At 50.2% G+C, this 25,847-nt stretch overlaps 1 protein-coding gene across 1 annotated transcript in view; it reads left to right on the plus strand.

Annotated features, from left to right (window-relative positions):
• Positions 1–391: 391 nt before the first annotated feature.
• Positions 392–25,847, plus strand: part of LOC147032872 (uncharacterized) — a 113,709-nt gene continuing 88,253 nt past the window's right edge. The window contains exons 1-4 of the mRNA XM_085850955.1: positions 392–412; positions 501–754; positions 839–985; positions 4,283–4,474. Coding sequence (XP_085707081.1) covers positions 392–412; positions 501–754; positions 839–985; positions 4,283–4,474 — 614 coding nt within the window. The remainder of the gene's footprint in view (positions 413–500; positions 755–838; positions 986–4,282; positions 4,475–25,847) is intronic.

Here is a 25,847-nt window from a genome sequence, read left to right on the forward strand (position 1 = left end):
GTGTAACAAGGATGGCCCATTTTGTGCGCTGCCAAAATCTACCCTTTTCTGTCGAAGAAGTTAAAAGGATGAGTGCATCTTGTCCAGCCCGCGCTGAAGTCAAACCGAGATTCCATACGGCCACCCCAAGTAATCTCATCAAAGCTACCTTGCCTTTCGAGAGGCTAAACATCGATTTTAAAGGACCCTTGCCGTCAGTGACGGACAATCGCTACATGCTAACTGTTGTTGATGAGTTTTCAAGGTTTCCCTTTGCCTTTCCATGTGCTGACAGGACTTCAGCAACCGTCATAAAATGCCTCTGCCAACTGTTTGCAATCTTTGGTATGCCTTCTTATATACACTGACCAAGGATCTTCCTTTATGTCCGAAGAACTCAAATGGTTTCTGCATGGACGTGGCATTGCCACCAGTCAAACTACTGGCTTTAACCCACAAGGAAACAGACTGGTGGAAAGATACAATGGTATCGTCTGGAAAGCTGTGCCCTTGTGCTTAAGTCGCGAGAACTGAAGACTGCGCAGTGGGAGGCTGTTCTCGCTGATGCTCTACATTCTGTTCGGTCGCAACTCTCCACATCCACTAATGCCACTCCACACGAACGACTGTTTAGCTACCAGCACCGATCTACCAGCGGACATTCTATACCCACCTGGTTGGCTTCTCCTGGCACTGTGCTGATGAAAAGACAAGTACGCCAGAGCAAGTATGATCCCTTGGTGGATGAAGTCGAACTCATTGAGGCAAATCCGGAGTATGCCCACGTCAGACTTTCTGATGGCCGGGAGACCACTGTATCACTGTGACATTTGGCACCTCCTGGTGATGTTCCACCTAGGAATGTGATGGGTGATTCCCTACCTGTGGAGCAACAGCAGGCTGGTTTCGAAAATGGAGAGGTAACACCGAGCAATTCTCCTACGGCAGAGAAACAGACTTTAGCTGAGGAAGCGAGTGCAACTGAACCCTTGTCATCAGTTAAACGGTCCCCATTGTGGCGATCTGAATGGATCAGACGCCCTCCTGAATATCTTTGGAAATATTTGGTTGAACTTTAGAGGTGGGGTGAATGTGATGAATCTTTAACGTGTTGTTGTTGTTGTTGTTGTTGGAAGCTGAGAGGTCACGAGTCAGGCAACGACACACGTTCCGTATCGAGTGTGAAGCTGTGAGGAGATCCGGGTGTTTCCCGCGTCTTCGTAATGCGAGTCCGTGAGACGTTAGTTGATCTCGTTGAAGTAATGTATCGCCTTTACCATTTACTGCCTTATTACGATTATTAATGTTTATACTTGTGTTTTGTTTATGCTTTCAGATATCACCTTTATTGAGTGAATTAAAGCCTCAACATTGAAATCGGCTTGTTTCTATTCTACAGCACAGTTGAAAGGGACTGTCAGCAGAAAATGGCGGGAACACAAATAAATTCTGTATCGAAGGAAATTTTATCTTTTGAAGACGCCAGTACTCGGTCGAGGCTCATTGAAGGGCTCGGGCCCAAAACAGATGAGGACAAACATAACAAAGGGAACCAACAGCAGGACGGAGGGAGAAGGTCGACGGAGACGGACAAACAAGGGATGCAGGTCATGATGAGGGGTTGGGGAGAGCGCACAGGGTGGACAACATGGAGACAGAAACAAGATTTTGGCAGAGGGCTGTGAGGTGGTTTAATGAGCGGAGAAAAGATCATGGTTTTAGATGGGGGATGACTGGAGATGTTGGTGAACAGCTGTCTTGAAGACCTGGAGGGAGGAATGAGATGAAGAGAGTATGGAAGATGGTGTCTTCTGTGAAGAGCACACGAGTTATTGCCAGCTTTGTGAACAGATTACAAATCCCTTTCTCAGTTCATTCAGTCAGGCATCAGGGGACGGGGTGGTCAGCCGGTTCATGGAAAGACTTGGGTAGAAAGGTGTAGGTAATTGGATTATTTATTTTTAACCATGGAAATGCAAGCTTGGTTCGAGTGAAACTTCCCTTTGAATGGATTCCCCAAAACAAAGTGAGGGTGAAACAACTTGAATAGATGGACATCGATATTGTTGAGGGCCGGGGGTCGGGTGAGAAGACCACAAAGGGGGGGGGGAGCTATCTCGGCTCTCACCAGACTCCCCGGAATTGTAGGCCGTCACACATGGATAATTCGGTGATGCGGAGGGTCGCTGAACCAACCGTGCATGCCAATAACTCAACCACATGACTTAGGGTCCTCCGTCTAGTTAATCGGTGACCTAAAAATAACCACATGATTTAATTACTGAGGAAAACGCCCTCGGTATGCCTTGTATGAACTGGATCACTCTACCGGACCATATCACTTTACCGGATCGGATTCAGCCGAGCGACACTGCCAAGGACGTACTGTTGCAGGGCTGGGTATCGGCCGCGGGCACGACCACTAGATGGAGCCGCAAGTCGGCTCAACCGATCACCCGGAATTCAGATCGTACTTCTCCGGAAAACTCCGAAGATTACGGGTCCCTTGCTTTGGACCGTGAAGCGTCAATATTTCCACCATGTGGTACAGGGTTATTCGCCAAATCTCAAAATACCTAGAGATCACGTGGCGATCTACCGAGTCTTCACACCCTCGACGGCACCCGTACGGAAACAAGCCGTTTAGCGCCTCATTCCGTGTGCGATCCGAGCTGTTTGATCGCCGAGAACCGTCGGTCCCGATTGCCCCGTTATATCGACAATGGCCAGCTCATTCCCCGGCACGCGACACGCGACACGCTCAGTCAATGAAAGAATAGATGCGAACGAGCTGAAAACATTTAACAAATGGGGGTTTATTTATACAACAGGTGGGGAATGAGGGAAGCACGTCAGGCAAGAGCTAAACCAAATAATAGAATGGCAAATAATGTACAGCAAAGCACTTATACAATTACTACTGAAAGACGGGGCCCAAAGGACACACACGCACACACAAAGAATCGGACGAAATGGTCTTTAATTGGACCTCCAGCTGAAGATCAGGGTAGCTGGCTACCTGGCCGCGAGCGCGCGGCTGGGCGTCCTCTCCTTCCCGGAGCTGCAGTTACTGAAGGACGGACCAGCGCAGCCGAACCCAGCTGAGGTGAGATGAGGTGATCTCCCTAGATGAAAAAGGGTCACTTGCTCTAACGCGCCAGATGAGGCACCTCTGAAGCGTGAGATGCAGTCCGCCGCGAACCCGGGCAGAGACGCGCACTCCAGCAGACCCAGGACACCGCACGCTCTTTTTTTTTGCTTGTGCCGACCACACTCTCTCTGTCCTTCCTTCGAGGGAGGGCCCTCTTTTTATGGCCACTCGCCTTCTCATTGGTCGAAACAATCGCGCGATTCCCTGGCCGCCCTCCATTGGACAGGCGCACAGTCGGCGGGGCAGCTCCCACCTCCCTGGGCGGAGTCCCGAGCGGAGGCATTTGTGGTTCAGCACACCGCCTCTCCTCTGACCGCGTGTCTAATGGCGATCGTGTTGAGTCGGAGACGGGGCGGGGAAGACGCCCGCTCCATGCCGATTGGCTAAGGAGGTATGCCATGCCTACGCTAGACTCCGCCCATGCGCGCGCCTGCTGGCGAGCACGCGAAGAATGCCGCGAGCGTCATGGCGTCAGGATGGAAGTTAAGATGGCGTTTTTTTTATCGTTGGTGTTGTTAAATAAAAGAAAACCTGACTATTAAAATAACTTCACAGTGCATTTACATTTATTCACCCATTAAACTAGGGGATGGAAGTTATCTATAAAACACCTACTTATCGAAATAACGAAGCTATAGGAACCTGAATGTCTGTGTGCTCATGGCTTCCAGATTCACAACAGTACCGCCTAAAAGGAACGGATTGTTGGGAATACAGTTTCGGCTAATCTCGGATTCGGACCGGCTAATACCAAAAAAATTCAATTACGGGCACATTTTTAAACATTTTCAAATGATGCACATCCATGCCTAAAATATGTCACGATTTTTTTGGGGGATTTGACACCCGGTTCATTCCCCAGGGGTGGGGACTTTGGGTCAAAACGGGAAAAAAATTTTTTAACTCAAAATTTGATATTGGGTATTGAGTCATTCCTCATGGAATTTTTTGCCATCTTTCAACTTTGCTTTAAGTGGGAAATGTGGGGATTTGTAATGGCGCACCATCGACTTCACTCTTGTCGTCCAGCAGCTTAACTTGTACTACGTCGTATAACAGTGGTCATATAACCAACTCAGTTGGTTGCATTAGAATGTCCTGTGGAATTTCCATCAATCCTGTTTTAGTTGCAAGTTTCTTGCTGTTTTTGAGGTTGCCATGTAAAGTGGAAAATTGTAAAACCCATAAATTGACTCATGTGATGTCATCCACTAATGAATGCAAAATCTTTCCCCTTCCAGAGAGATTGGAATTTGAGAGAGGAGGAAGAATTCCTTATTCGGAGGAGGAGGAGGAGGAGAAGAATCCATATCTTGAGATATATAATACGCTCCATCATCTCTGGTATTCATTGTAATATCCCTACTAATTGTATCATGACTGATGACATGCAGTCGGAGTAAGAGTAAAATGTGTAGTACCATGTGTAGCATTGGCAATTTTAGTCGGACAAATATCGTTTCAAATTATAAGACTCATGAAGACGAAGAAGAGGAGGAGGAGGTTTTGGGGTCGTGAGATGGGGGGCGATTTCCCCCCAAGTTTCAGCTTTTTTGCAGGCAGAAAATTTGTTGCATCTATGATCCATATACATATCTGAGGACCTTTTTCCCGTGGCACATTACAGACTCGTTTCGAGCACCGAGGGTGTGTTCCACTTCCAATGAGCTTGCTAGCGCTTTGTAAGGATATTGGTTGGTCTGGTCTGTTATGCTATATGTTTGATTGTCAATCGACTCGAGCTCACATTTTTACTCCGATCTTTACGAAGCTTCACCACCTTGTAGAGGTAGTGACAAGCTCGAAGCCCTTTGTTTTTGAGGTCAATAGGTCAGAGATCAACGTCACACAAGTCGTCAATTTTCAATGATTCACATGATATCAATGTACAGCAAAATATATACATGGGCCAGAACATCAGATCCACCACAGTGCCGCTGAGAGGTGGCGCTGAGCCGACCCCCAGTTCCATTCTCATAAGTGGATGGGGCGGGGAACTCCTCTCCTCTTCCGCAGCACACTGGCACCTAGTTTGGGCCTGACCCCAGTCTATTGCACGGATCTCGAGGTTGCAAAAGCGATCCAGGATGTGGAGGATCGGCGCTTGGGCATCAACTCCCCTTGTCAACCTCCATGGGGTGTGGAGCCGCTGAGGCTACCTTGCAACGTGCCCACCGACGGTTCCTGGCAAAATTCACCAGTGCTTCACAGGATCTACACCCATCATTAGGATGTAGTCTGTAGCCTGACAGGTCATCATTCAATCTCTAAGATCGTCTGGCATCCCTTGGAAGCCTGTAACTGAACTGCCGAAGGGAATGCGGGCCGGGTGTGTGATCAAATCGGAGTGGTGGAAACCATCGGCGGCGTTAGACTCCGCCATGGCCTTCCACCCTCGCCAGCCGCCGCAAGCCAGGGCCGGGACAAGCAAGCCAAATCGGAATTCCTTCGGGAGCCGTAAGCAAGCGAAGCCCAGGTCCGCCTGGTTTGGCGGCCGGTGACGCGCCCGGCCTTTCGTGGGGTCTGGCTACCTCGAGGCATGAGATCAAAGCCACCGTCTTGACGAGGAGCATACCCAAGGACACCACGGATCTGGCCCATTAGGACCCCCCACTGACAATGTCTGTGAAGTCGTACGTCTGTCCGTGAAGCCATGTCACAAGATGTCCAGTTACGTGCTGCTTGAACGTTAGTTGCACCCTGACTACATGTACATATATTAATTGCATACTATTGGTATGTACCTTTTAAACCTTTCAACTGCTGAGACCTCTTAGACCTTTGAAGACCCTTATGAACCTCCAAGACCCCTAAAGACCCAGATCTTCTATCCTGCAGACATTACTTTTCTGTCTGGTGCTCTCCTTCTGCTCTTTTCCAGATATGTATCTGAGGCCACATGACTGCATCATGACGGTCTTTGGAGAAATATATCTTCAATGTAACTAACTACCTCTCTCCCCTCACAAATGTCTGACAGTCTTGCCTTACTTTCGCAGGTGACTCCAGTAATTAATCCCACAGCCGTTGACCCTGATCGACAACCCTTGGGTCTTTACTTTCCTGTCTGGTGCTCTTCCTCTGTTTGGAGGTCTTTTTATGTCTGAGGCTGCCTGCCTGCATCATGGTGGCCTTTTGAGAAATATCTCCTCAGTGGGAACTGTCTCCAGCCCCCCACCTTCTCCCACCTTCCCTTGCTTCACTCTCCTGAGTCAGTTTCTTGTGTTCTTCCTTGCAGTTCTTCAAGTCTGCTGTCCACCACCACGTTCATAGAATCTTTAAATGTTTTCGGTTCAATGTTTCAGATTTTTCCATCTTCTCGTACGTGAGATTTCCCAGTCTGTGTTGTGTTTGAGTTGACTGTCCTCCGACTCTGGCTCAGGAGGTCACAGGTCACGCCAATGAAGCGTTTGTCTCTCCTGTGTGAAGCGGGGCCATCGCCATAAAATAAAAACGCACTGGAAATGGTGCAATCTGCTGAGGCGCCGCAGGGATGGTCATGTTTAACCCTCGACCAGTCAAAGATCCTCGGGGGGTTATACAGCATGGCAAGATCTGCACAGCCGTTGTGTCCTTCATCCAAGCATTGTAATCATAGACTGACACCTGTTGACAGACAGAGTGAACCAAGGTGCAATTTGATGGGAGGTATGGGGTGAGGGACCTCCTTGGCCATCCCTGAGTGGGGAAAAATGTACCCATTCTACCCCCCCTCCCAGTCAGATTTTCTATTATTGGTGCTTGAATTAGTGCAGTCTGTCTGACATTTATAAATGATAAATGTGTGTTGCATCCTTTTTGAGCACAAATTGATTTTTTAAAGTTTGTTCCAACTACATATATATATATATATATATATATATATATATATATATATATATATATATATATATATATATATATATATATCCTGGTCAGGCCCGTCGCTAGGGGGGGGGGGCATTTGGGTGCAATGCCCCCCATGGCGCATCTGGTGCCCCCCACTTGTACGCCACCCATTTATGCCCTGTTGCACCCTGTGAACAACTTGGTGTTTAAGGACGAGCACCCACTGTGTACTCCTTGCTGTTTCAGAGTTCACCTGTGTGAACTAAAACCCTTATTCCAGATGTTCAACATGGTGAATAATAAGGCCTTCTTGGATAAACTGTTCTTTAATGATATCCTTCTTTGAAAAACAGTCAAGAGATAAGTGTGCGCTTGTCAGCGCATCTCCAAAAGCAATTGGCAAGACAATACAGTCCAAGACGACAAGATAAAAGATAATAACGCAAACACCAACACCAGCAGCCAAGACCTCGTGTCGAATGTCGATGTTGTGGGTGGTTATACTGTATATATCGTGGATCATTTAGTTTTAAGGAATAGCCAATCAGCGTTTTCGATATGGAGGCCCTATTGAGCAGGTTACCTGATTGGTTGTAAGTTAGGTATAAATGTATTATAGTCATATGAAAATATGATTAAGGAAAAGACATAAATTTACATAATTAAAGATGAAGTGACCACGTGACCTTCACAACCCGTCAACCCTCCATCTTACAAAAGTAATTTTATAATAAAAATTAAAAATATGTGTGTTTGCAATCGTGTTTACATTTGAAATGATGCAGATAAAACCTGTTTTTGATGCATCGATCATTTAATAAATAAAACCGTCAACCGTCAAATCTCGCGAGTCGCGAGATTAGTGATGCGAGTCACGAGGGACGAATCACAGAGCACGATCTCGCAGCAGGAGAAAAGACTTGGATGATGGATAAACGAAAATGGCTCAGAAAAGGAAAAAAATGCAAGCGACGAAAATGAAGAAGATGAGGAAAGACATGTTGTGGGAGGAGTTGGAGGAGGAGGAAAAGACGATCATGTCGATGAAATACCGACAGAAGCTGGCCAACCTGGCCAAGCCAGCAACGTTAGACCTGCGGCTGTAGCCCCAGCGCAGACAGCCGAGTTTCCATGCTCGGCGGCGGCTTCGAGATCGGGTGTGACTGTCAAGCCGCTTCCCGATGATCTTGGAAGTGAGAGACCGAATCATGTTGTTCTACAGCGGTACCCTGGCCATCTGTTGCAGAACAAGAGTCGCTCGTTTGTGTCCTCGTGGTACCAGACTAATGAATGGCTGGAATACAGTGTGCAGACAGATGCAGCATTCTGCTATCCATGTAGGAAGTTTAACACTGCACGCGGCCCAGTGGACTCCACTTTCACAGTGCGAGGCTACCGGAATTGGAAACATGCCGTTGAGAAAGGCAGGGGGTTTCACAAACTCGCAACTTCAAAGGAACATTTAACTTGTGTTTTAAGGTGGAAGGAGAATGAGAGGTGCATCGATTGTGGTGAGGAGATTTCCGCACTCCTCAATGCTGACCAGCCAAATAGAAACCAGTACTAGGTGTCTGCTCTTATCGATGTTGTGGGATTTCTCGCCGAAAATCAGATACCTTTTAGAGGGAGCCTTGATAATTTTGAGGATATGCCAGACGGGCACAGTGGGCTCTTCCTCTCGCTTTTAAACTACACACTCAAAAAAAGACACCAAGCTCGCCGAAATAATGAAGCATATCCCACGAAACGCAAGCTATATTAGTCCGGAAATGCAGAATGAACTGATCTGCACATTGAGTAATGTTGTGACGGATGTCATCGTGGAAGAAGTAGGCACATCGTGGTTTACCATCAAGGTGGATGGGACCAGGGACCCCACTGAATGTGAGAACATATCAATCATCTACACACAATAGCAACAGCCGACGCTGGAGATTCAAAAACATTGACAGACCTAATAATTGCAGAGCTGACAAAAACAGGACTTGACACGTCAAAAATATTAAGTCAGGTGTATGACGGGGCTTCGGTAATGACTGGGAAGCACGGTGGGGTGCAAAAGTTGTTGCAAGAGATATTGGAAAGAGAAATCCCCGATGTGCACTGCTTAAATCACCAACTCCATCTGGAAGTTATCCACACACCGGCAGCAGAGAAAGCTGTCACTGATTTCCTCGAGGTTTGTTGTTGCCTGTACAAATTATTCAGAAAGCCCACTGTTGCTGCACAGTATGAAGGTGAGCGGTTAAAACGACTTCTTGATCAAAGGTGGACGGAACATTTAGCCACCGTGTCTGTGATCATAGGATCTTTTAAGGATATCGCATCCTTACTGTCGGAGATTGATGCAGAGCGCGCCGACGGTGCAGAGATGAGGATGGAGGCTATTGGGCTTTTGTAGGAAGTCTCTGGGCCTGCCTTCATGTTCACTGCTATCTTTGTACAAAAACTGCTGATGTTGTTAAATGGCCCGAACAGACTCTTGCAGGCAGAGAACATGGACTTGCTAACGGAGTTGGAACTGGTGGCGAGTGCTACAGAGTGCGCGAAGAAACTCCGCTCTGAGGATGAGTTCACTGATCTGTGGAACAAGGCCAACGATGCTCACACTGCTGCACATGCACCACCAAAAACGGAGACGTACAACGAATAAGAACTTGGAACAGTTTGTCGTTTTGGAGACGACAGGACAAAACAACAACAATGACAAGACGGAACTGCAGAGGGTTTTTTTACAGCACAATTGACACTGTGCTTGGAGAGATCGCTCAGCGCCTCAGTGAGTGCAACACACAACTCGCCCGTTCACTCGCTGCCTTGAATCCCGAAAATGGCACGTTTTTGGATCCCCACTTGCTCCAGCACATCATGACATTAACAAAGTCAACCATCAGTGAAACAGAGTGTGTGGTTGCAAAGCAGTTTATTCGCTCACAGACAGAAAAGCAGCCAAACGAGAGATGGACAACACAAAAAGTCCTCTCAACATACCACAAAACGCTGGAAGCCATGCCAAGTGTAGTGACTGCTATGAGACTTGGACTAACACTTGGTGCGTCCACTGCCATGTGTGAAAACTCATTCTCAACATTGAGGAATGTTTTCACTGACCATCGACGGTCCATGCACGCAAGGCACAACTGGTACAGCTGACCTTCGAGAGAGACCTCACACGTAAATGCCTGAATGAATGGAAGGAGAAGGTCCTCAGAAGATTCCACACCGAGACACGTCGCCTGCAGCTCTTCTGACAGCGAGTACAGCGGTATAAAAACTATACGAGTTCAGATTGTGTGTGTGACTGCTGGTGATGCGTGTGTGGTTGTGGTTGCAGTGTGGTTGTGGTCAGCTGCTTTGCACTTCTGATGTTTAAGTTAAATGTTGTGTTTGGTGCTTTGCATATCCCATATCAAGTGCTTTGTGCATAACCTTACCTCTGTGTAATTGACTGCTTTAAATGCGGACCTTGTGGTATCTTCAGTCTGGTCGTATTTGCTGTTGATAGTTTAACGTGATGATCGCAGGTCATAGCCCACTGTATCTTATTTCAAAGTGCACCGATTCCGGTGCCAACCTCCCCCGTTTAGTCATTGTATCTCTGGTATATTAATTTTGTAATGCCAATTCTTCACAACACCTTGTATAAGTGCACCTGAATTGGTGCCAATTGTCTAATCATTGAATATTTGCATTGTGAATGTGCCAGTTTGTTGCGGCTCTCCTGCATTCGAATAATTTTAGGCCAAAAACATCGGAACATATTAAATCAAGCTGAGATCAATTTGGTTCGTATGCGACGGCAACCTCAGTATAGATGTGTCAATGCTGCATGAATACAATAGTATACAGGGTTATCAAAAAATTAAATATAATAATTGTGCCCCCCCCCCGATCCAGTTCATATGCCCCCCTTGATACTGAGCCCTGGCTACGGGCCTGAGCCTGGTGTTGGCGCAGTGGTTAGGGCAGTGGCTTGGGATCCAAAAGGTCCTGAGTTCAAACCCCGTTGGGCCACTGAATTAATACACCAGGGGGTTGACTCAGCCTGTCATCCTTCCGAGGTCGGCGAAATGAGTACCAGTATACTGGGCCGGTGTATACCCCGGTTAAATAGGTGTACCATATCCCTGTGTCGTAAGAGGCGACCAGGGTTGCGGCAGGAAGGGCATCCGGCGTAAAACATGTGCCAAATCACTTTGCGGATGATACAGGTGATCCGCTGTGGCGACCCCTAACGGGAGCAGCCAAAAGAAGAAGAAGATATATATATATATATATATATATATATATATATATATATATATATATATATATATATATATATTCTTTTGCCATATATACAGCTCGCACCATATATATATATATATATATATACACACACAGTGGGGAGAACAAGTATTTGATACACTGCCGATTTTGCAGGTTTTCCCACTTACAAAGCAGGTAGAGGTCTGTAATTCTTATCATAGGTACACTTCAACTGTGAAAGACGGAATCTAAAAAAAAAATCCTGAAAATCACATTGTATGAATTTAAAATAATTAATTTGCATTTTATTGCATAAAATAAGTATTTGATCACCCACCAACCAGTAAGAATTCCAGCTCTCACAGACCTGTTAGTTTTGTCTTTAAGAAGCCCTCCCATTCTCCACTCATGACCTGTATTAACTGCACCTGTTTTAACTCGTTATCTGCATAAAAGACAGCTGTCCACACTAAATCAATCAGACTCAAACCTCTCCACAATGGGCAAGACCAGAGAGCTGTCTCAGGACATCAGGGACAAAATTGTAGACTTGCACAAGGCTGGGATGAGCTATATGTAATGAAGGATATATATATATATATATATATATATATATATATATATATATATATATATATATATATATATATATATATATATATATTCTTCTTCTTTCGGCTGCTCCCGTTAGGGGTCGCCACTGCGGATCATCCTTATGATCCGCACAGTGATTTGGCACATGTTTTATGCCGGATGCCCTTCCTGACGCAACTCTGGTCGCCTCTTACGACACAGGGATATGGTACACCTATTTTAACCAGGGTATACACCGGCCCAGTATACTGGTACTCATTTCGCCGACCTCGGAAGGATGACAGGTTGAGTCAACCCCCTGGTGTATTAATTCAGTGGCCCAACGGGGATTGAACTCAGGACCTTTTGCATCCCAAGCCGCTACCCTAACCACTGCGCCAACACCAGGCTATATATATATATATATACATATATACATATATACATATATACATATATACATATATACATATATACACATATACACATATATACATATATACATATATACATATATACATATATACATATATATATATATTTTGTTACGGATTCGAGCCCGCCGGCGTGCTGACGGCCACGTAACTCGAATCGCGGCACGTCGCCCACCGGACGGACAATCCAGTCGTGACCCTCTCGGACTAACGCCGGGAACCAGTCACGGGTGGACCTTTCGGTCTCACCGCGATCGAGCCAATCAGCCCCCGTGTGGGATAGGGTTGCTCGCCAAATTCGACCTACCTAAGTACCCACGCGGAGGGTAGACCGGGCGATCGCACCTCGCCGCAGGTCGACTTCGGACACGGGCCACTTAAGCGACCCGTTCCGTACTATCGGGATAACCGAGCGGTGTTATCGTCGACCTCGACGGTTCGATTAATTATCGGGCGTATTCAGCCCACGACCAACCCTTTACGTAAAGCAAGATGAGGATTCAATGAAGGAAATGACGAAGCGAAGCGGGAAACAGTTCAACACAAAGCACATTTATTCGCGCTGAACGGAAAGCACACATATTCAATTACACCAAAAGCACATGTAAAAGGAGAAGAAACACAATATTACACAAAAAGCAAATATAAAAGAGAAACACAATGCAGAGCTATCCGACTACCGAGCACACGGCAACACTTATACAATTTTACTTCACAGACGGCGCCGACAACACATACCCAAAACCAAGGAAAAGAACAGAGTACCCTCAAAGATGAGGCGGGCCTGAGGCCGAGACCGGGTCGGGCTTACCCGTCTGGTGATGAGACGCGGAGCGGCGATGGTGCCTCAACTCCGCGGGCCTCGCGGGCAGTGTCTGGTCGGGGGTGGGAAAGGGGCCCCCTTGGTCGCACTATCTCAGCGCGGGGGGAAACAGGAGGGGGTTGCTGATGCTCGGGGTATAGAGGATTTTTATTGCCCCGCGACGAGCGTCTCCACCTCGGCCAGGTCGCGCTGTCGGCCTCCCTGGGGTGCAGCTCCCTGCACGACGCGAGCACCCCCTCGTCTGCCCTCGCCACCTCTCCACAGCTCCGTCCCCTCCGCTCCGACTCCAACGCACACGACGACCAGCTCCTTCTTGCCAACTCCACCGCCTGCGAAGTCTTAACTCTCTGTTCCCTCTCGACTCTACTACTCACTGGACTGACGAACACGGTCGCTTTTATAAGCCCCGTGGCTTCGCCTTCTCATCTTTGACCCCCTCCCTTCGACCTTTCACCTCGCTCCCCATTGGCCCGAGAAAAAGTGGGCGTGAATGCTTTTTGATCCATAAATTTGCATATATCGATCGCCCTCCAACGCCCTGGAGGCGGGGCCAAATCGCCCCTCGCTCACCGATTGGACGGAACAAAAGTGGGCGTGTGTCGTTTTTGATCCGTTTTTGAAGCAGAAAATCCGTGGTTTTGTACACGCTGTTCGGCGCGCGCCCTGCACGAGTCCAACACCGGTACCCACAAGCGGCGCAAGAACGGTGGCGATGCGACGGTTGCGAGGTGTGACGTGAAGGTCGTGGCGGTTGTGGTGAAGCGGCGTTGTGGTTGGTGGTTGATGTGACTGGTGGTGGTAACAATGGCGGTTGGTCCAAATTAAAGATAGTAAAAGAAAAACGGCTATCCTGAAGAGTCGCAGCACGCATACATGACATGTATTCCCACTAGACAACGGGTTTGGGCCTAACTACACATGTACTTACCGAGATATCTCACCTAAGGGACCTGAATGGTGGTTTGCGAATTTGGTAACCACAACACTACCCCCTCCCCTTTTTACAGACTCGTCCCGAGTCGTCAAATTTTCGTGTGCCATCATGTGTAGTTTTCCCCTAGTACATTTTACCTACGGATCCCTGAGTGCGACATTCATGGTATTCGTGTCCCCAAAATAAATAACCTGAGGGCTGCGTAACTACCTAAACAAACTCACTCACACGGACGACTTGAATAAAATTGCCGGCGCTAAGACAAACATGCCGGGGGCGCACTCATATTTACAGTACATCTTAACCTTAACTTACAAATTTTACACTAAACCATGGCCCAGGATCATGAACTCTGCAAAAGAAAAGCAGTTAGCAGGGAGCCAGGCTGGCCGCATGCAGTCTCTGGCTCAAAACAATGCAGGTGACAGGGAACGTGGCTGGCTGCTCACTCGCAGTCCAAGGCCTTCCTTTTTGAACTGAACGCAGTGAACCACAACGGTGCATGGGCTGCACAAACGCAGTCTCCGTGCCAGCTCAAGTGGCACACGCAATGAACACAACGAATGGATGGATGAATGGATGAACTGAATGCAGTGAACCACAACGGTGCATGGGCTGCACAAACGCAGTCTCCGTGCCAGCTCAAGTGGCACACGCAATGAACATAACGAATGGATGGATGAATGGATGAACTGAATGCAGTGAACCACAACGGTGCATGGGCTGCACAAACGTAGTCTCCGTGCCAGCTCAAGTGGCACACGCAATGAACACAACGAATGGATGGATGAATGGATGGACGCAAACACGGTGCACGGGCCGCCACTGCAGGCCCGTGTTGTAGCTGCCAACGGGGCAGTTCTCGCAGCTTGCAAACTGTTGCCTTGACCCTGGCGCACATGGCAATGAACGGGGGGGGGGGGCAAAGCAAAAATTGAACGGGGCTGGTGAACGTGGGCAGTGGGCATGGCATGGCAAAGGCAGCAGGCAAACACAGCCGGCAGACGAACTGGCCGGCACAGGCCTCGAAGAAAAACAGCCAGCAGATGAACTGGCCGGCACAGGCCTTGCAGCACACAGCTGCCGATGAAGTTGGCCGGCCTCCGCCTTGAAGCAAAACACGGCCAGCCGATGAAGTTGGCCAGCCTTTGCCGTTCAATGGAGGTTGGTGGAGGGAGTGCGGTGGTGCTGGCCACTTGGAAGGCGGGCTCGGACCTACCTACCTGTCTCCCTCCCAACCTATCGCCTTTGCCTGTCACTGTACATACCCACTCCCTTAATTTGTCAAACCCCAATTTAGCCCCAACTTAATTTTTTTTTTTTTTTATGTTTACTTCCCCACTATAAATCGTCCCCAAACCCCCTTTATCGTCCTTGTTCGGCTAACCTATCCTGTCACCTCGCCGACTCCCAACCCCTACGTTCCCTTCCCGGAGGGGAATAAGGGAGAGCTAGCGTCCTGTGTCGAGGCCCAACGAAGCCTCAGAATGGCCTCCCCAGAGTTCGGCGATCTTAACACCAAGTGGGTCCAGCGGCCCACAACGACAGCGAGGGGATGGATGGTGCGGAGGGGTACATCTCCTAATCTACCCTAACCATTTAACTGTTAAACTACCCCGGGGCTTTCAACAAGCGCCTCTCGCTTAAACTATTCGTTCTAACAACCCAGATTCCTGTCGCCTGTGTTGGTGTCCTCACAATTTCGGGCCTCGCCCCCCCAATTTTCTCTCCGTGCCCTCACACGGTCTCCTGGCTAGGACACGTGGCTCCCTTTGGCAGGCACGACCCTCTGCCGAATCTCCCGCTATGGCACCCCCGGGCACTACACTGCCTCCGAGCCTACCAGCTCCCTAACACGGGGGAGTGCCCCCCATGGCACCTCCCCTGAAACGCACACGTGGCAGGCTGGCTTCCCGGGCCCCTTTCCGAGGGTCACCCATGCCCACAACACTGCCCACGCGGCTAATGGCGCCCCGGGCCCCCGCACCAAGCAGGCGCACCCGTGCCCACTACTCTATCCCGGCCCCCCATGGGCCCTTGGCCTACCGCGGCCGACTAGCCTGGTGCCCGGGGTACCCACTCAGCGATACTCACCTTTCGCAGCCACGCTCCCAACCCGTCAACAGGGCTCCTGCACCCCTCCAAACGGGTTTCGAGCCTACATTCACACCAACAACAAAACGACCTCCATTTTTCAATTTGACTAACCCCCTAACTCACTCTACACTGACCCCGGGGTCCCTTGGGCGGGAGTCACTCCTCCCCCCAATCACTCCTCGCACCATGCATTCCCCATTCGCTCCATACACACAGACCCGCTGGCCTCACTCACTCACCAAGTACTCACCTCACAACTCACCACTCTTCAACACACTCACCGCTGAACTCTGCCATCCTTCTAACTACCTCCCCTAACTAACTCGTGCTCCCACGTCGTCCCTTAAACTACAGCACGTTCCTTTTAACCTACGTAGCTAAGCTACGTCCCCTCTACACATTCACAAGTCTGTCCATGTTCTCAAATGTCCCAAATAACTTTTATTTCCCAACCTAAAGCTCACTAAATCCCTCTACCTAATCCATTCCACGGACTCCATGAGGACTTACCCCTGCCCCATGAAGTCGGTCTAACTAAGCTAACCCTTCCCCCTAACTAGTTTCCATCCTGTGCCCTGGGGTAAGGGGGTCTTCCCTCCTTGCCCAGGAATCCTGTGCACCCGAAAGTGAGGCTTGTTTTTTTTTTTTTGTTTTTTTTTTTCCATGCGCAGCACCTGCGCGGCAACTCAGAGCTCGCGCACTTTACACCTGCCCGTGACGTCATGCAGCTGCACGTGTACCTCGTCCCTCCTTGGACGGTACCATCCGGCCGGGATACCCCTCCTGCCGGATTCCAACCACACGTGCAGTCATGACGTCACCGTGCGCATAAAAAAAAAACACAAGCCCCACGTCTCGAGGGGTTCCCCACGCGAACACATGTGCTTTGCCCGTTGGAGCTTAACACACACGATCGCGTGGAGAACCCGTCCGTTCCAAATCCATTTACCTGCCTAAACTTTGTCCGTCCGCGGGATCGGCAAATCCACCGCTGGCGTTTCCGGACCGGGACTTCACTCTCGCAAGCGAGCACGTGGCGGTCTCGTGCGTTGCACAGCACGAACCTCGTGCTCACTGCTGGGTGAACCCGGCACGGTCCCCGAAACAACCACAGCCGCTACTCGGCTTTCGTTTCTCCCATGTCGCCGTCTCCGTCGCCATTCGACCCACGCACACCTGCGTGTTACGACGCACACAGTCCACTCCATCACATTCACACCGGGAGATGCGGCTGCGTGCTCCCGCATGCCAACCGACATCTCCCTCACATACCGCTCTCTCACACACACGGTCTCCCTTGCATAACCCATACCACTCACACGTGGTGCTCCATTCACTCGTGCCTCACTCACACACGCGGAGGCACTCAACCGCGGTGCCTCATCCACACACCGTTCCTCACTCATACACGCGGGGAAACTCAACCGCGGTGCCTCATCCACACACCGTGCCTCACTCATACACGCGGGGGAACTCAACCGCGGTGCCTCATCCACACACGGCGTGCTGGGAAGCACGTACTCCGGCACCATCGCCACCACACCACTCACACACGGGGTCGCTTCCACACACGGGGACGCACTCACGCCTTGCACCACACACACAGGGACAACCACACTGGGGATTTGTGTCCCCACAAGGGTCTCCGGGGCCTCTATTCCCCCCAAGCTCTCCGTGCACCTGTCCACAGCACTCGTCCCCTCAACCTCGCAAAGCACGACCGAACTCACCTGGTCGTGACTCGCCTCAAGGGGGCATACTCCCTTCCCTCGTTCCTGGAGGAGGCCATCCAGGTGCTCGCACTGGGTCTCTACCCAGTCCGCCAGCTCACCCCCATTATCCTCCACTACCTCCGTGTGTGTGTGCGCGTCACTTACCCCGTCTTCATCGTGCAGTCTCTCCTCTATTTTTTCTGTCTCCCGTGTCTCTATACATTTATAAGTTTCTGTCGTCGTCACCTCGTGTCTCGTCTCACACGTTTTGGTCTCCCCCATTTAATTTTTCCCTCTTGGTCACCGTCGATTCCTCTGTCACGACCCTCGCCCAACACGCCCCCCGAATTATTTTTTTACCCGCCTCCACCGCGGGCCTGTCAGCCGTTGCACCCCCTTCCAGCTCGTTTGCTTCCACACGTGGAGTCGCCATTCCTATCTCCCTGGTCACGGCCTTCATGCCCGGATGCAGGCATCGGCCCATGTTCTGCGTCTCACTCCGGAGTTCTTTCATTCCTTCCTTCATGTTTGTTTCCATTCCGTTCATTTGTTGTGTATTCGCATCCAATTTTTGTGTATTCGCATCCATCTTTTCGTTCATGCCTTTCATTTCGTTTATAATTTCATTTGCGTTTGCATCCATTTTCGCTGTCATTGCCGCCAGCATGGTGCATAGCTGGGCTATGTCGGATGCACTCAGCTGAGCCGTTTCGGCAAGGGTTGGGGAAGGGTTTTGGTGGAGAGGGGGGGGGAGGTGTCATACACCGCGGCCGCTGCCGCACCCATTTCGGGCTCTGGGTTCAGTTGGGCGAGTCCGTGTTCCTGCACAATCAACATTTCCTGCACGGGGATTCCATCCTGGACCATGGATTCTGCATTACTACACATATACATTTCTAATACCCCCGGCTCCCGCTCGCCTTGAGACGCCATCTTGCTTCTCTTAAAGGGTTAATTTGAATCGCTCGTAATTTGGAGGGAATCGGGGGTCGCTTCTCTCACCCCTGGACCGATTCCCGTGAATTGAGCTGGAGACAGGAGAGCCCGTTTTCCTGTTCTCCGATACCAGTGCCGCGAGGAGGGCGATGAATTTGTATCGCACGACCTGACACCAGTGTTACGGATTCGCGCCCGCCGGCGTGCTGACGGCCACGTAACTCGAATCGCGGCACGTCGCCCACCGGACGGACAATCCAGTCGTGACCCTCTCGGACTAACGCCGGGAACCAGTCACGGGTGGACCTTTCGGTCTCACCGCGATCGAGCCAATCAGCCCCCGCGTGGGATAGGGTTGCTCACCAAATTCGACCTACCTAAGTACCCACGCGGAGGGTAGACCGGGCGATCGCACCTCGCCGCAGGTCGACTTCGGACACGGGCCACTTAAGCGACCCGTTCCGTACTATCAGGATAACCGAGCGGTGTTATCGTCGACCTCGACGGTTCGATTAATTATCGGGCGTATTCAGCCCACTACCAACCCTTTACGTAAAGCACGATGAGGATTCAATGAAGGAAATGACGAAGCGAAGCGGGAAACAGTTCAACACAAAGCACATTTATTCGCGCTGAACGGAAAGCACACATATTCAATTACACCAAAAGCACATGTAAAAGGAGAAGAAACACAATATTACACAAAAAGCAAATATAAAAGAGAAACACAATGCAGAGCTATCCGACTACCGAGCACACGGCAACACTTATACAATTTTACTTCACAGACGGCGCCGACAACACATACCCAAAACCAAGGAAAAGAACAGAGTACCCTCAAAGATGAGGCGGGCCTGAGGCCGAGACCGGGTCGGGCCTACCCGTCTGGTGATGAGACGCGGAGCGGCGATGGTGCCTCAACTCCGCGGGCCTCGCGGGCAGTGTCTGGTAGGGGGTGGGAAAGGGGCCCCCTTGGTCGCACTATCTCAGCGCGGGGGGAAACAGGAGGGGGTTGCTGATGCTCGGGGTATAGAGGATTTTTATTGCCCCGCGACGAGCGTCTCCACCTCGGCCAGGTCGCGCTGTCGGCCTCCCTGGGGTGCAGCTCCCTGCACGACGCGAGCACCCCCTCGTCTGCCCTCGCCGCCTCTCCACAGCTCCGTCCCCTCCGCTCCGACTCCAACGCACACGACGACCAGCTCCTTCTTGCCAACTCCACCGCCCGCGAAGTCTTAACTCTCTGTTCCCTCTCGACTCTACTACTCACTGGACTGACGAACACTGTCGCTTTTATAAACCCCGTGGCTTCGCCTTCTCATCTTTGACCCCCTCCCTTCGACCTTTCACCTCGCTCCCCATTGGCCCGAGAAAAAGTGGGCGTGAATGCTTTTTGATCCATAAATTTGCATATATCGATCGCCCTCCAACGCCCTGGAGGCGGGGCCAAATCGCCCCTCGCTCACCGATTGGACGGAACAAAAGTGGGCGTGTGTCGTTTTTGATCCGTTTTTGAAGCAGAAAATCCGTGGTTTTGTACACGCTGTTCGGCGCGCGCCCTGCACGAGTCCAACACCGGTACCCACAAGCGGCGCAAGAACGGTGGCGATGCGACGGTTGCGAGGTGTGACGTGAAGGTCGTGGCGGTTGTGGTGAAGCGGCGTTGTGGTTGATGGTTGATGTTGTGACTGGTGGTGGTAACAATGGCGGTTGGTCCAAATTAAAGATAGTAAAAGAAAAACGGCTATCCTGAAGAGTCGCAGCACGCATACATGACATGTATTCCCACTAGACAACGGGTTTGGGCCTAACTACACATGTACTTACCGAGATATCTCACCTAAGGGACCTGAATGGTGGTTTGCGAATTTGGTAACCACAACAATATATATATATATATATATATATATATATATATATATATATATATATATATATATATATATATATATATATATATATATATATATATATATATATATATATATATATATATAGTTGCGGATTCGCGCCCGCCGGCGTGCGAACGGCCACGTAACTCGAATCGCGGCACGTCGCCCACCGGACGGACAATCCCCTCGTGACCCTCTCGGACTAACGCCGGGAACTAGTCACGGGTGGGCCTTTCGGCCTCACCACAATCGTGCCAATCGGCCCCCCGCGTGGGATAGGGTTGCTCGCCAAATTCGACCTACCTAAGTACCCACACGGAGGGTAGACCGGGCGATCGCACCTCGCCGCAGGTCGACTTCAGACACGGGCCACTTTAAGCGACCCGTTCCGTACTATCGCGATAACCGAGCGGTGTTATCGTCGGCCTCGACGGTTCGATTAATTATCGGGCGTTTTAGCCCACGACCAACCCTTTACGTGAAGTAAGATGGAGATTCAATAGAGGAAAAGACGAAGCGAAACGGGAAAACAGTTCAACATAAAGCGCATTTATTTCGCGATGAACGGATAGCACACATATACAATTACACCAAAAGCAAATATAAAAGGAGAAGGAACACAACAATAATGCACAAAAAGCAAATGCAACAATGCAGATCTAACCGACTTCCAAGCACACGGCAACACTTATACAGTTTTACTTCACAGACGGCGCCGACAACACATACACTCAAAGCAAAAGAAAAGGACCACCCTCAAGGATGAGGGGGGTAGGCGGGCCTGGGGCCGAGACCGCGTCGGGCCTACCCGTCTGATGATGAGCCGCAAAATGGCGGTGGCGCCCCGACTCCGCGGGCCTCGCTGGGACTGCCTGGTATGGGGTGGGAACGGGGCCCCCTTCTCGCGCTATCTCAGCGCGAGGGGAAACAGGAGGGGGTTGTTGATGCTCGGGGGGGGGGGTGGATATCTCCCTGTCTCGGGTCCCGCGACGAGCGTCTCCACCACGACCTCGGTCGCACCGCCGGCCTCTCCCTCCGCAGCTCCCCCACTCAGACACGAGCACCCCCTCGACCGCCTTCGCCGCCGCCACCTCTCCACAGCTCCGTCCAACCGCCCTCTCCGTCTCCTCTCTTGACTCGTCCCAACTCTTCACTGGCTCCGAACTCTTCACTCTCTCCCCTCCGAACTGCCCTGTTTGGCGAGCGCGGCCCCTTATATGCCCCGTGGCCTCGCTCCTTCACCTTCGACCCTTTACCTCCGACCCTTCACCTCTAACTGGCTCCCCCATTGGACCGAGGAAAAGTGGGCGTGAATGCTTTTTGATCCATGAATTTGCATATAGCGATATTACTCCAACGCACCTGGAGGCGGGGCCAAATCGCCCCAGGCTCGCCGATAGGACGGAACAGAAGTGGGCGCGAGTCGTTTTTGATCCGTTTTCTTCGGAAAGGCCGGTGCTTTTGCACCCCTGCTCGGTGCGCGCCCTGCACGAGTCCAGTATCGGTGCCCACAAGCGGCGTGGGAATGACGGTGATGCGATGGTTGCGAGGGCGAGTTGTGACGGTAAAGGTCGTGGCTGTTGTTGTGAAGCGGCGTTGCGGTTGGTGGTTGCTGTGTGATGGCTGTTGAGACGTGGTTGGTGGTGGTAGTAATGGCGGCTGGTCCAAAATAAAGATAGTAAAAGAAAAACGGCTATCTAGAAGGGTCGCAGCCCGAATGAATGACATTTATTCCCTCGAAACAACGGGTTTGGGCCTAACTACACATATACTTAGAGATATCTCACCTAAGGGACCTGAATGGTGGTTTGCGAATTTCGTCAACTACAACACCACCCCCTCCCCTTTTTACAGACTCGTCCCGAGTCGTCAAATTTTCGTGTGCCATCATGTGTAGTTTTCCCCTAGTACATTTTACCTACGGATCCCTGAGTGCGACATTCATGGTATTCGTGTCCCCAAAATAAATAACCTGAGGGCTGAGTAACTACCTAAACAAACTCACTCACACGGACGACTTAAATAAAATTGCCGGCGCTAGGACAGACATGCCGGGGGCGCACTCATATTTACAGTACATCTTAACCTTAACTTACAAATTTTACACTAAACCATGGCCCGGAATCAATGAACTCTGCAAAAAGAAAGCAGTTAGCAGGGAGCCAGGCTGCTCGCATGCAGTCTCTGACTCAAACAATGCAGGTGACAGGGAACGTGGCCGGCTGCTCACACTCAGTCCAAGGGCTTCCCTTTTGAACTGAACGCAGTGAACCACAACGGTGCATGGGCTGCACAAACGTAGTCTCCGTGCCAGCTCAAGTGGCACACGCAATGAACACAACGAATGGATGGATGAATGGTTTGAACTGAACGCAGTGAACCACAACAGTGCATGGGCTGCACAAACGCAGTCTCCGTGCCAGCTCAAGTGGCACACGCAATGAACACAACGAATGGATGGATGAATGGTTTGAACTGAACGCAAACACGGTGCACGGGCCGCCACTGCAGGCCTGTGTTGTAGCTGCCAACAGGGCAGTTCTTGCAGCTTGCAAACTGTTGCTTTTACGATGATCCCGGCGCGCATGGAAATGAACAGGGGGGGGGCAAAGCAAAATTGAACGGGGCTGGTGAACAGGGGCAGTGGGCATGGCATGGTAAAGGTGATCAGGCAAACACAGCCCGCAGAAGAAGGCCGCTGCAGGCAAACACAGCCGGCAGACGAACTGGCCGGCACAGGCCTTGCAGAAAACAGCTGCAGACGATCCAGCCGGCACAGGCCTTGCAGCAAAACAACAGCTGCCGATGAAGTGGGCCGGCCTTTGCCTTGCAGCAACGCAGCCAGCAGATGAAGCTGGCCAGCTTTTGCCGTTCAGTGGAGGTTGGTGGAGGGAGTGCGGTGGTGCTGGCCACTCGGAAGGCGGGCTCGGACCTACCCTACGGTCTCCCTCCCAACCTATCGCCTTTAAATGTATAGTATATAAATTTGTATATAAATATATAAATAAATAAATGTATATAAATTTGTGCTGTATAGTGAATAAATGTCCTTGTGTGCAATGTACCCCGTTCGTCGTGTCCTATTTCCCTTTTGAAAAGCCATCTTGCATCGTGAATGAGTAGTGAGTTTTGAAAGCCCGGTAAAGAGAATCGGATCCGTCGAGGTCGGCGATAACACCGCTCGGTTATCACTGTAGTACGGAACGGACCGCTTAAGCGGTTTGTGTCCCAGGCCGACCTGCGGTGCAGCCCCTCGGTAGGTTACCCGCGTGGGTACTTAGGTATATCGACATTCGGCGATCCTCCCTATTTCGCGCAGGTAGAATGCGGACTGGGCTGTGGTGAGGTCAAACCCCCACCTGTGACTGGTTCCTGGCGGTGGTTCCAGGAGGGTCAGGACTGAATTGTCCGTCCGGTGGGCGACGCGGTTGCGATTGGAGTTACGCGGCCGATCGCACGCCGGCGGGCGCGAATTCGTAGCACTGGTGTCAGTGAGCGGGAAACAAACTCTCCCGTCTCCAAACTAAATTTGCGGGAATCGGCCCAGGGGTGCACGAAGCGACCCCCCCCCCCCCCCGTTCCCACCAAATTACGGGCAGTTAAATTAAATTCCAAAAAATAAGATGGCTTTTCAAGGCGAATGGGTGCCGGGTGGATTAGGAATGTGTTATAATGTCGGATCCATGGCCCGGGACGGTTCTTCGGTTTTCAACTCGCCGCTGATGTTGATCCATGGGGTAGCTCAACCCCATATTCTGACTACGGACTTTGCCGGCAAACGGAGTCGCACAATGGCGGCGCGTTTTGTGGCCTCGCCGCTGATGTTGATGCATGGGGGAGCTCAACCCCATATTCTGAGCGCGGACTTTGCCGGCAAACGGAGTCGCACAGTGGCGGTGCGATCGCACCTCGGCGCAGCACGGAGCAGGTGGCTGTTTTTAACGCAACGAACGGCACGACACGAGGCGAGTGCTTTCAGTCACCGCTTCAAACCACGTGGGCATGGCAGACGAGGCAGGGCGATGGCAGTACATTACAAACTGAATTGGACGAGGCACGGGAACGAATTTGGGGGCTGAATGAGGAATTAGCCAGCACAATCGAGGAACTACATAAGGAAACGACACAAGTAGATTGTTTGCGTGGGTTTGTGTTACAAAAGGCGAGCAAACTGAATGAAAGAAAAAAGGAGGAGCAAATTAGTAATTATCGGGATAGGAAGAACCTGGAGGAAGAATGGGGAAAAAAGCTGGAAAGGGAAAAATTTGAACATGATTTGGAATTAAAACAACTAAAGGAAGAGGTAAGATCAGGCAAACAGATAAAAGAAAGCCTGGAACAGGAGATAAAAATAAGAGAGGGGAATCTGGAGGAAAGGAAGGAAGAATGGTTGGAAAAGTCAAGACAGTTCGAAGAACTACAGGGAAAAGTGAGGAAAGTAGAGTTGAGTATCCATGAGTGGGAACAAGAGAAGAGAAGAGGAAACTGAACGAAAGAATAGAGGAAGAGCAAATTAGTAATTCCCGGGATAGAGAGAACTTTGAAGAAGAATGGAAAACAAAGTGGGAAAAGAAAAAATGTGAACACGATGTGGTATTGAAACTACTGAAGCGAGAGGTAGAAGAAGGCATTCGGAAAAGAGAAAGCCTAGAACAGAAGATAAAAAGGATAGGAACATCTGGAGCAAGGGAAGGAAGAATGGTTGGAAAAGTCAAAACAGTTCGAAGAAATGAGGGAGGAAGGAGAAAGGAAAACAAAGCAAGAAAAGGAAAAACGCAAACAAGATGGGGAATTGGAACTACTGAAGCGAGAGGTAAGGGCAGGCCATTTTAAAAGAGAAACCCTGGAAGGGGAGATAAAAATGGGAAAGGAATGACAGAAAAAAACTAAAGGAATACAGTAAGAAAAGGGACGAATTGAGGAGGAAAGCAGTGGAAAGTGAGGCAGAAATGAGCAAGAGAATGGATGAAATGAGTGAGGAAGCATTCAAGATGAGAAAGGAGTTGGAAAAGAAAGCTTCTGAGTTACAGAAACACCGAAACAAAGAGACGGAATTACAAAACGAGTTGAGGATGTTGAGAGAGGAAAGAACGGAAACAGAGAATGTAACGTTGAGTGACCACACTGAGCAAATCAAACAGATAGAAGCCAAAGCAAGGTCGGACTGTGCGGAGATGAGAGAGGAATTAGAAAAAAAAACCTTCTGAGTTACAGAAACACCAAGACAAAGACGGAATTACAAA

This window comes from Eptatretus burgeri, chromosome 2 (assembly GCF_056783735.1).
Source record: "Eptatretus burgeri isolate ZD-2024b chromosome 2, Ebu_testis_v1, whole genome shotgun sequence".
NCBI classification, from domain to species: domain Eukaryota; kingdom Metazoa; phylum Chordata; class Myxini; order Myxiniformes; family Myxinidae; genus Eptatretus; species Eptatretus burgeri.